Genomic DNA, 12,509 nt, shown 5'->3' with positions numbered 1-12,509 from the left:
GGGAACCCAGACCCTGCCACACGTTCTTCAACGGCCGATCCGCCCGGAAACACGACCCGGAGAGAAAAGGTCCGCGAGGCCGCTGAACTCGCGAGAGCAGCGGGTTTCCTTCGCTGGCTTCGGGCCTCTGTGGATTGCGTGCTGGAGAGCGGGGCCGGGGCCGCCTCCCGGAGGTGGTGGCAGCATCCCGCTTTACTCTAAGTCTCTCCGAACCCAGCTGAGGTGTTGGTTTCCCATCGACTTTCTTTCGATACTGCACAGGCCAGCAAGGGGTGAAAGGTCACAAGATGGCGCTGGCTGCTCGTCTATTACCCCGCTGGCTTTTCTCTGGGCCTCCGCCCGGCGGAGCCGCCAGACCCGGGATCCCCCGCGCAGCCGAGATGAGGCCGCTGTTGGCTGGACTTTGCTGCTTCTGCCGCCGCCACGTCGTCTCTAGAACGGTCCCGTTTCCGCGAGTCACTTGGGCCTCGGCGGCCTCGGCGCTGCCTGCTTGGGGCGCCCGGCGTCCCCTGCTCAGCCCTCCGGGACTCTCCGCAGCCCTCCCCGCTTTCCCCGCCGGCCCTCGACGAAGCTACAGCACGGAGGAGCAGCCACAGCAGCGCCAGAAAACCAAGATGCTCGTTCTGGGCGTCTCCAACCCCATCAACTGGATTCGGACTCGAATTTACGCCTTCCTTATCTGGGCCTATTTCGACAAAGAGTTCAGCATCGCAGAATTCTCAGAGGCCGCGAAGCAGGTTTGTTTATTTACCCGGGGTTGACCTGTACGCTTCTCCTGCATTCAACTAGTACACGTAAAAGTGTTTAGCAGAGCGGTGCCCTCACTGGGTCCCAGATTATCAACCGCGGGAAGTGAACCTGGCGTAGAGCCCCGGCCCCTTCTTGACTTTAAAGTAAGCTTCTGCTTCCGTCTGCACGGTCGCCGAGGTCCTCCTCGGTTCCATTGAGACACCAGGGTGAAGTTCCCCAGTTACTTTTTCCACTCTCTATGGGTTTTAAGTCAGATAGAAATGAATTCAAAGCCCATTTCTGCCACTTAAAAGTCAAGTGGCTTTATCTTTTCTGAACGTGATTTTCTGCAAAATGAAAAGATAGTGCCTGGCACATAGTAGGTACTCCATAAGTGTTTGCTGAATAAATGAGTGGATAAAATTGAAGAGTAAATGAGATAACATTTCTAAAGTGCTATAGTGTCATTTTGGGAGAAAGACAAAACTTCCTGCCACCTATTGCCAGAGCTCCTTTGCCCTTTATTCCTCTTACCCTCACTTCCACCCCTTCCCATCCTACTCCTAAAGAATAATCTAGCCCGGCCGGGCGTGGCTCAGCGGTTGAGCATTGACCTAGGATCCAGGAGATAGGGGTTTCGATTCTCCGTCAGGGCACCTGCGGGGGGATCAATGGCTCTCATCATTGATGTTTCTATCTCTCTCTCTCCCGCTCCCTTCCTCTCTCTGAAATCAATAAAGATATATTTAAAAAAAGAATAATCTAGAGATGAGCAGCTGTCCCCCTTCAAATTTGCTGAGACAACCTGGTCACTGATAAGTGCACAGCACCCAGCCCCGACCCTGACACTTCTGCCCCTCTTTCTGAGTGGCTAATAATATTCCGCATTACCCTTGCTACATGTTGGTCACTTTGGGTCCTGAGATTTGCAGATTTTGTGTATACATGCATTTTTCTAGGATGAAAGTCCATCTATAACTTTCTTTTGAATCTCTTACAGAGTTTGTCATTCCCAAACGTTTCAGAACTATTGACAAACAATAGAAATCATAGTTTATGTCCCAGTTTATACCTCCACGTACCTTAAAATTATGCCATCAGTGTAATCATTTTACAGTTGATTGAATACTGGTACTGATATATTTACTCCTAATTTATTTTAGAGTATTTTTATAAACACGGCCATTTATATGACCTGTTAGTTATAAATTAAATGTTTAAATCAGTATTAATATTAACTCCTTCCCTGAGTCAACTCTTGACTAATTTATATGTTTTTAAAAATTAAAAAGCAAAGAGAACTTGATTAAAGCATTATAAGGGGTAAACCTCTTATATCAGTTCTCAAAATCTTTTGTCCCTGCAGAGGTAACGTTGCGTGATCCTGCTATTCTCTACAGTGCCTGCTGATGACATGTGAGCTTGTCTACAGCTCATTTATGTGTTAATAAAGAATGGAAGTCATCTCCCTACCATGGGCAGGAATCAGGCCTTAGTCCCTATTTCCTTTGAACACAGGAGCATGGGACACTTATTACTCACTCTCTGATCTTAGGAGTCCTCCAACTGTTAACTATTTTATCCAACCCCCACCGGCCACCCCCACCTTTGCTATTAAGTAGCATCTCCACTCCATCAGCCAGTCTGTATGCAGTTTTGTCTCTTCTAAATCAGTTTTTGTGTATTTAGCTCTTCTGGTATCCAAAAAGGATGTCGAGTCATCCATGGCAAATGTTTGGCAGTTCCCTTAAATTACTGGTTACTTAGCATATCTTTCAGATCAAGCAAATCAGTTCTTTATCACCTAAGATTTAAAAAGACATGGCTAAAAAACCTTCTGCCTACTAGATCTCATAATGTAACTACCTTCCTTCACATGAATGTAATTCAGGGCTGGGGAATAAGCTGGTGCAGAAACATTAACTTGTGTATCTACTCATAGGCTCCACTTGCCCTTTCTCCTTAGGCTAACCTCCCAGCAATAAGATGTTACCTTGGGCTATGAATATCAAGTTATCAATTAGGTCATGTTTATTATGATTTTTCTTTTTTTAATTCTAGAACACAGAACATGAAAATGAAAAGGCACATTAGAGCTTATCATTCTAGTCTATTCCTCGTTTACATATGAGAAGAACAAGTTCCAGAAAAATGAAATGATTGGCTTAAGGATGCAGAGCTAGTGACTGCTGAGGTGCACTGTCCTGTGACCCACTCTACAAGCAGTCTTGGTCCTCCAGAGTCACTAAAACTGAGATGGTTAAATACCATCTGGGCAAGCTTTTATTCATCACCTGAGCCAGGGGAATAGGTGACCCAATGCTATAAATGGCTTTATTAGCTCCACAGACCCTGCTCTCCATTAATCATATACTGTGTCCTTTTCCTATGTCTTGCTTGCACATTTTAGCCTTTTCTAGGAAAAAGAGGGCTATTTCCTTGAAGACTCTTTAGGTTAGATACTCCTTATCAGGCCAGCTTACAATAGTTCTGACACTAACTCCCCAGATTTAATGTAGATTCCATAGGTTAAGGGCTCCGACCCACAAGACTGCCTCCTCTTCAAACCCAGCCCAAGTCCTGGCCTCCCATACTTTTGATCTACTAATTATAAAACTGGGATTCCCACATCCCTCCATAATTTGCTAGGATGGCTCACAGAACTCAGGAAAGCACAGCACTTGCTATTTCCAATTTAAAGGAATAGACTAATGGAACCATTGCATGTGGCAAAGTATGTGGGAAGGGGTGTGGAGTTTCCATGCCCTCTCCAGGTACACCACATTTCCCACATCTCTGAGGATCACCAACCTGGAAGCTCCTAATCTTTTCCTATAGGGTTTTTATAGGGCTTCCATTAAGTAGGTGTGATTGATGAAGGCATTGGCCATTGGTGATTAACTCAATCTCCAGCACTCATATCCTCCCGGAAAGTCTGAAGGTGGGGCTTAAAGTTCCAAACCTCTAATCACAAGGTTGGTTCCTCTGACAACCAACCCCCATATTCCAAGAGTCACCCATCTTCCAAGATTCACCTCATTAGCCTAAACTCAGATATGGTTGAAAAGGATTTCTTTTAGGAGCTCTGCCAGGAACCAGGATGAAGACCAAATACAGTAAACCCTCGATTTTTCGAGCTTCCATGTGATGAACAATTAAATTAACAGGTTATTTTTTTGTTTTTAATTCACTGTTATTTTTTAAAATTTTAGCAAATAGACCATATTTTGGAAAAAACTAGTAATTTCACCGGCATAAATAAATATTACATATCTGCAATTATAGTCTACATATTTAAATCCAAAAGTCACTGCTTGTAAACATTGTTTGGAGAATGATCAGCACGTGATCACACTGCATCACATACAGTAATTGATTCTGTTTTTGCATGGCATGATTTTCTGCAGCAGTTTTACGCCTGCCTGCCAACATTCCCATGTGCACTAAGCCACACCCCAGTTGTATACATTTGTTTACTCTCAGTCACTGGTGAATGCATGAATTTACTACACCTATTCAGTATAAATTTAAAATTACAGTAATACATACAGGAAACTTTTCTGTAAAATTAAACTTTTCATACATACTTATTTTAATTACACAAATGTGTTGATGTAAATAAAAACAGGTAAACAAACTAATTTGTCAATTTTTTAACATATGCATTCAGAAAACCTACTTTATTATATAATGGACTTTTCACTTTAACAGACACCTCCTGGCCCAAATTAGTCCCTTATATCTAGGTTTTACTGTGTATATTTCTTTTTTAAAAAAAAAATATGTCTTTATTGATTTTAGAGAGAGAAAGGGAGAGGAAGAGAGAGATAGAAACATCAATGATGAGAGTCATTGATCTGCTGCCTCCTGCATGCCCCCGACTGGGGATCGAGCCCAAAATCTGGGCATGTGCCCTAACAGCGAATCAAACCACAATCTCCTGGATCCTAGGTCAATACTCAACCACTGAGGCACACTGGCCAGGCTGTATATATTTCTTATATCACAGTATCACACCACTGATATGTGCATATTGGTATATCTTCCCTATTATTGCCCTCAAACCACATTAATCATATACTGTTTGTTTTCCTATATTTTGCTTGCACATTTTAGCTTTTTGAAAAAGAGGGCTATTTCCTAGAAGCCTCTTTAGCTTAGATACTCCTGTATCATCAAAGCCTTTCTCATTAGGACAGCCTCCAAATGGTTTATTATTACCATACAGGATAATTTGCTCAGGTATAATCTTCCTTTGCCACACAAACTAGAGTCTTAATGGTTGGGTTTCAATATGATGGGTATGGTCTTTGTTTCTTTTCACCAAAATATCACCCATCTTCCACACACGAAGGCTTACTAAAACAGTACAGGGTCTCTGAACCCTGAGGGCCTCCAAGGTGTTTTCCAAGAGGTCCTTGAATCCAGTTGGACTTGTGCATTTTCTCAAAATTCAGCTTCATTGTACTAGTTTGTCACAGCTACCATAACAAAATACCATGGTCTGGGTTACCTAAACCACAGTTTATTTTCTCACAGTTCTGGATGCTAGAAGTCAAAGAACAGGAGGCTGGCAGGTTTGGTTTCTTCTTAGGCCTCTCTCCTTTGCTTACAGATAGCTTCCTTCTTTCTGTTTCCAGATGTGTGTGTGTTTTCTGTGCATATGTGCCCCTGGTGTTCTCTTGTGTGTCCAAGTTTCCCCGTATAAGAACACCATTCCGATTGGATTAGGGCCCACCCTCTTTTACTTTGCCACCTCTTTAAGGCCCTACCTCCAAATATAATCGCTGTCTGAAGTACTGGGAGTTAGTGCTTCAACATAGGAATTTGGGGAGAACACAACGCAGCTCATAATTATTATGTAACGCTGTCTCTCTTACATGCCTGTACATCTTTCTCGTGCCAGTTCTCCAGATTTCACCTTAGATGTTACTTCCTTTAGGAAGCCGCCTCTGGGCCTCCCAGATTGTCTTCTATTTACTCCCACATCATCCTGTTCTTACCCTTGTCATAATTCTTGAACTTGTCAGTTTACTTGCCTTCCTCCTTACTTGAAGACAGGATGAGTCTTATGCACAGTTTCATTTCCCACTGCTAGGAATGTGGAGGAATGCAATTGGTTCTCCCCACTTTAAAATGGGACTTCATACATCAAAGTTGAAACTTACTGTAACAGACTGTGTAAAACTCATTTTCTTTTCTGCCACTTTCCCCAACCTGCCTTATCTAGCTTAATGGTTCAAACTACAACCCAGATCTTTAGACTCAGTACAGTCTAGATTGTGCTGCTTCCCAGCTCCTATGTATGTTTGATTAAGAGGGTAGGAGTTGGGGGGGAAGGTCTTATAACACTCGGAATGGTTGATTACTTTATCATTATTTTAAAAGGAAATATATAGGAGGATTTTTATTCAGCCCTAGTGTGTACACCAGCCACTGTCTTTTCCCAGGTCCTGAGAGTGGATACATAATTAACAACCTGCCTGCTGTCTGCTATATATGTGAAAAGGCCATCTGAGAAAAGAAGAGCCAGTCAACTAGAAGGAGCTGTGCCTAACATTGATATCTTGGTGCTTGACATTGTTTATTGCCTTTATCATAAAATAGTTTGTTACACTTAGCCGTTTAAGTTTGAGCGTTGTGCATTACTGTATGGTATTTTGCCTGGGGTTTTGAAATAATCACCACCCTCCCTCCACTATTTTTTTAAGGCTTTTGCTCATGTATCCAAATTGCTGTCACAGTGTAAATTTGACCTGTTGGAAGAACTTGTGGCCAAAGAGGTAAAGTATAATTTTAATTTTCCTTTAGAAATAAATGTATTATTTCCTTGCAATCACATGATATACAGTACGTTGTCTTTATATATACTTAAAAATAGTATGTGTGCCATCAGCCAGAGTCCCTGTGTCATTCCTTTCGGATACTTAGAATCATATAAAAGCAGAGAATGACTTGCTACTAAGGCATAAGTAAGTAAATATGTCTCTCAATTGTTCTTATATAGAATGTTCTGTAATAAATTACCTAGTTGAATAACCAGATGCCTTTTAGCCTTGCTTTTGAAGCTGAGTAAACATGGTAATAAATTTAAAAACAGGATTAGAAAAATTCATTCCATGAATAATTTATTGAGCTTCTTGAAAAGCTTTCGAAAACTCAAGAGGTGAATTACAGTTTGCTTTCCCCAAACTTAGCTGCTGCACGTGTTGAAAGAAAAGGTTACTTCACTACCTGACAGCCATAAAAATGCCCTCGCTGCTGACATAGATGAAATTGTGTACACCTCAACAGGAGACATCTCCATTTACTACGATGACAAAGGTAATGCTGGAGTGTAGGCAACTTTAAATGATCCACAATTGTCCAGATAAGCTAAACTACTGGAAAATCATGAAATAGTGAGAATTGGTTGGTACAAGTGGATATTTATAGGACTTCGGAGAAAATAGTATATTCATTCTTTTTTTAAATATGTCTTTATTGATTTCAGAGAGAGGAAGGGAGAGAGAAGGAGGGGGAGAGAGAGAGAGAGAGAGAGAGAGACATCAATGATGATGAGAGGGTCATCATTGATCGGCTACCTCCTGCACGCCCCAAACTGAGTATCAAGCCCACAACCGGGGCATGTGCCCTGACCAGGAATCGAACTGCGATCTCCTGGATCCGAGGTCAACGCTCAATCGCTGATCCATGCCCGGTCAGGCAGTATATTCATTCTTTAAAGACCTAGCTCTGGAAGAATTGAGATGTGGTAAAATTTTCTTCTGCCCTTCTATCTGGAACTTTTCCCTACTGGTATTTAATTCACAGGAGACAGCATTGTCACTTAAGTTGATGAAAATAGTCTCTAGGACAAGTAGCTCCCATTATCTCAAATTAAAAATAATTGTGTTTCAGATTTCTTAACTTGAAGGAAACAACTGAGTGTTTTAAATTTCTGGCTGTACATTTAGTAGAAGGAGAAAGAAGTAAAAGTAAATAATATCAGCTAAAGACTGTTTTGAAAGGAGGATTAACTATAGAACTCCCAAATTGGATTTATTTGGAGACAATGAAAAAAATTGAAAGGAACTTTAGTGGTTATCTGGTTCATCTTCTTGTCCACTGCAAACTTCTTCCTCAGCATTCCTGAATTTTTATTGACTTATTTATTCCTGCTACCAATATTTGCATATGTACTATGTGTCAGGCATGTAGGAAATCTAGCCTTTGTTTACACACTTCCAAAACCAATTCTGATTTGGACTCTTAATAGTTAAAATCTTTCCATGTTAATTTGAAACATTTGTCAAGATTCTTTTACATATTTTTAATAAATATTTTTTCTACCCTAATATTTCAAATTGCATCTTAGCACCATAGTCACTACCTAATTTTTACACAAGACATTGTCATAATCACTAGGCATAGCAAAGTGGATTAGGGTAGAATAGATGTCTGTCATCTTTCTGGCAGTTGAGGTTAAGTACTTAGCAGCAAAAAATGTTTTCTCCCCTCATTTTTGGTTTCACAACAGATATCTATTAAAATTTTAGAAAAATGCCACAAATTGAGAAGAATCTATGTAGTACACTTAGTAAATAGTGCATGCTCAGTAAATACTAGCTGCTATTGTTGCAATGCATATGTCATTTACCCTAAGAGAATTTTCTGAAAATAAAAAGTTAACAATGTAGGTATCTTGTTAGACTAGAGGAAGCACAAAATTTGATCTGTAACATTTGTGTAACTACTGCCAATTTCGATTTCATTTTGGATATATGGATGATAGATTATTGTGATTCCTATTTGTGTGTGTATGTGTATGTTTTTTCCCTAAGGAAGGAAGTTTGTTAACATCCTGATGTGCTTTTGGTATCTAACCAGTGCCAACATCCCCAGTGAAACTTTAAGTGGAGCCGGTGTGTTCCAGGTTAAGTTGGGGGATCAGAATGTGGAAACTAAACAACTTCTTAGTGCAAGCTATGAGTAAGTCTAATCACATTTCATACTATGATTAGAAAACTAAAGGGAGCTTTAGGAAGAAACGATTGAAATTTGACAAGTTATTTATGAAGAGAAGAAGTCAGAATGACATACTGGCCATAAAGCAGTAGTGTTCAGAAATGTAGGAGGAGGTAACATTTCTGAATGTAATCAGTGTTTCAACTGTCTGTGGCAGCATTACAAACCTCTCCAAACCCAGTAGCTTCTATCAGCCCATTTTGCCTCCTGTTTTACTGCTCAGGAAGTTTGGAAAGGCTCAGGTATGGGGTTTTCTCTACTTCACCTGGCATCAACTGGGGTGACAGGCTAGAGGACTCATTTCCACAGTGACTTCTTCACTGACATGTGCGACACCTTGGTGCCCCTTGGCTTCTCCACATGTCTCATTCTCCAAGGCCTTTCTTTGTGGCTTGGGCTTGTGGTAGTCTTAGGTTAGTCACATGTTTTGTGATGATTGGCTTTCAAGAGGCAGAAGACAGAAGATGCTAGACCAGTAAAGGGCCATGCCCAGGATTGGAACAACATCATTTCCACCATAGTCCACTTGTCAAAGCAGTCACAGGACCTGTACAGGTAAAAGGGCCTGGAGATTCCACCTTTATGGGGCAACATAAAGGTCATATTGCAGAAGAGCCTGTTGAGTGGGAGATATGGTTTACGGCCCTTGTTGGAAAATAAAATCTGTCATGATTGGCACATGGACTATCCATTCACTAAACATTTATCAACTATCTCCCATTTACCAATTACTCTGGGGTTCAAATACAAAATTAAAGGGTACTTGCCCTTAAGGAGTACTGTCTAGTAGGAAGTTAGCAAATTATTTAAAAGAGACATTATTGTGTATTTTTGTGCTAATAAAATTTGGAGCAGTGAACAAGTCAAGCAAGTCAATGGAGATAAAATTATATATTTAAATACTTATTTAAATCTACTGAATTGTCTCTTTTGAGATATCATTTATAATTAAAGGACACTGTAATCAATACTGACCTTTGGTTCTTCTGATCTTCCCTGCTAAGACCATGGGCACCTCATAAACACTGTTATTTTCAAGATCTAATGTATATAAACCAGATAACACTAAAGTGCTGTTTTTATCACCATAGTCCAGTTTATTTCTCCTCATATTAGGCATATGTTATAGCTAGTATTTAATGACAGAATAATACCCTCATTTCGCACAGGATTGGTAGACATTGGAGCGTAGATCAGTCCATTAAAAATACTCGTTTTAGTTGTGAATGTACTTCTGATTTTGTGGGGATATGTTTTGTGATTGAATTGGTAAACTTTCTTAATTTTTATTTTTATTGACCATTGACCATTAGCTTATTACTAAAAACTGCCTCTAATGTACACTTGCAGATTAGTTATCTAAGAAATATTTGGACATGTAGGATTCACATTATTTGTAATTTTTCTCCTAGATTTCAGAGGGAGTTTACACAAGGAGTAAAGCCTGACTGGACCATTGCACGGATTGACCACTCCAAGTTACTAGAATAATCTTTCTTGGAAAATCAGCTTATTTGGGACTTTTAGCAATTGCTGTGAAAAACTAAGGAAGAAAAGTTTTGGATCAATTGATTTTCAGTTAGTCAAGTCTGTGGATTACTTTTGTATTATTCTTAAAGACTCCTTGTAGGATGCTGGCATGATATAATAAAGCATTTCCATAGATTGTTGTCACATTCTGTACAAGAGATCAAAATAAACTACAACAGCCCATTGTTGGTGTCACATTCACTGTCATCTCTAATGTTACATGTATGTGTATATATACACAAACTAATTTTATAGACAATGAAGGTATTGAAAAAACTACACATTTCTAAATAGCCCTTAGATATTTTATTTATGGTCAATATACTTAAACCAATAATTCAAGTATGTATAAGGTTTATTTTTTTAAATCAGTGCTGCTATTTGATTACCTCTGATCACTAGCTAGATGAGAAGGAGGAATGAATGGAACTATGGCAGATTGGTCACTGCACAGTGAACTTGAAGCTTTCTAAAGCACAAAGGGGGGGAAAAATTGTCAGCCACCTGTGGATAATATCAAGTTTCTTAATATACCTGTGTTTGGAGCTGTAGAAGTTGGGGTAGGGGAAATAAAAACTAAGAAATAATGTCAAAATTTTCTTAATGAAAACTATAAACCTACATCCATAAAATTCAACAAGCAGAATAACACAAAGAAAACCTCACTGAGTACATCATAAAGTGTTGAAAACCAGAGAAAATTGTAAAAGCAGCTGGAGAAACAAAAAACATTTTCTACAGAGAATGAATGCAGTTTTCTCAAACCGCAAGTTGGAGACCTTGGCATGATACCTTTAAAATGCTAAAAGAAAACAACCTATTCACCTACAACTCTATATTCAGCAAAAATATCCTTCATAAAAGGTGAGAAAAGACAGGGAAAAGATGAATTTGTTGCCAGTAGACCTGTTTTATAAGAAATGTTATGGACCAATGGGCAGAATAGATTCAGAAATTGACCCATACATATTGGGCAATTGGTTATTGCTTTAAGGAATTGGCTCACAAGATTGTGGAGGCTGGTATGTCAAAAATCAGAAGAGGCCAGCAGGCTGGAGACCCAGCAAAGAGCTGATGCTGCAGTTAAAGTCAGGCAAGTATGCTAGCATAATTCCTTCTGGGGTAATGAGTCTTTTTCTATTAAGACCTTCAACTGATTGAGGCCCACCCACATGATGGAGGGTAATCTGCTTTACTCAAAGTCTGCTGACTCCAATGTTAATCTCATCTGAAAACTATCTTCACAGGAACATCTAAAATAATGTTTGAATATCTGAGTACTGTGACCTAGTGAAGTTGACAGATAAAATTAACTGCCACAGGTATGATACACAACTATATACTCTCCCCTTAGATTCAACAAAGGTTAACATTTTGCCATATTGTTTAATCTCTGCATGCACACACAGACTAATCTGGTACTAGATTCAAGTGTGTATGTTAGGGGTTTCCCCAAAATGTCAAGCAATTCTGGGACACCACCTGAGTGTCCTACAATTCAATTCAATTCTGACACTATCGAGAAAACATCAGATTCACTGGTTAATGGTTTATTCCTACAAGAGTCCCCCCTCCAGATGCCAAGCACAAGTCCAGGTTATCACCTGGCCTGACAACTGGCTGTAGATTAGAGGTTGCAATGACCCCCTCGTTGGGTTTCATTAATTTGCTAGAGCAGCTCATAGAACTCAGAGAAACATTCAACTTACAGGTTATCCATTTATATAAAAGGATGTAACAGAAACAGCCAGCTTGAGTGACTGCAAAGGGCAGGATATATGGGAAGGGGTGTGGAGTGTCCATGCCTTCTGAGCATCCCACACCCCACATCTGCAAGTGTTCACCAACCTGGAAGCCCTCCAATCATCCTGGGGTTTTATGGAGGAGCCATTACATAGGTGATTGATTTCATCATTGGCTCTTGGCTATCAATTTAACCACCAGCTCCACTCTCCTCCCCAGAAGTCAGGGAGATGAGACTAAAAGTTCCAACCCTCTAATCACATGGTTAGTTCTGGCAACCAGGTTCCATCATCTTAGGTGCTTTTCAAAAATCACCTCATAAACTCAGGTGTGGTTGAAAGGGGTTTGTTATGAATATCAAGACACCTTTATTGCTCTCACTTAGGAAGTATCAAGGGTTTTAGGAATTCTGTGCCAGAAACTGGGATAAAGACCACATATATAAAATCATATCATACAGTTTTTATCTAAACCACTTGAAAGTAAGTTTCAGACATGTA

At 40.0% G+C, this 12,509-nt stretch overlaps 1 protein-coding gene across 1 annotated transcript; it reads left to right on the top strand.

Annotated features, from left to right (window-relative positions):
• Window positions 1-9: 9 nt before the first annotated feature.
• MAIP1 (matrix AAA peptidase interacting protein 1) lies at window positions 10-10,449 on the top strand. The gene is made up of 5 exons (XM_016221126.2): window positions 10-737; window positions 6,441-6,512; window positions 6,927-7,053; window positions 8,553-8,700; window positions 10,149-10,449. The coding sequence occupies exons 1-5, from the start codon at window positions 288-290 to the stop codon at window positions 10,225-10,227; spliced, it is 876 nt and encodes a 291-aa protein (XP_016076612.2). The 5' UTR covers window positions 10-287; the 3' UTR covers window positions 10,228-10,449.
• The last annotated feature ends 2,060 nt before the right edge of the window (window positions 10,450-12,509 follow it).

Source organism: Miniopterus natalensis, chromosome 8 (assembly GCF_054644295.1).
Source record: "Miniopterus natalensis isolate mMinNat1 chromosome 8, mMinNat1.hap1, whole genome shotgun sequence".
NCBI lineage: Eukaryota > Metazoa > Chordata > Mammalia > Chiroptera > Miniopteridae > Miniopterus > Miniopterus natalensis.
This window is presented reverse-complemented; position numbering and strand designations above follow the sequence as displayed.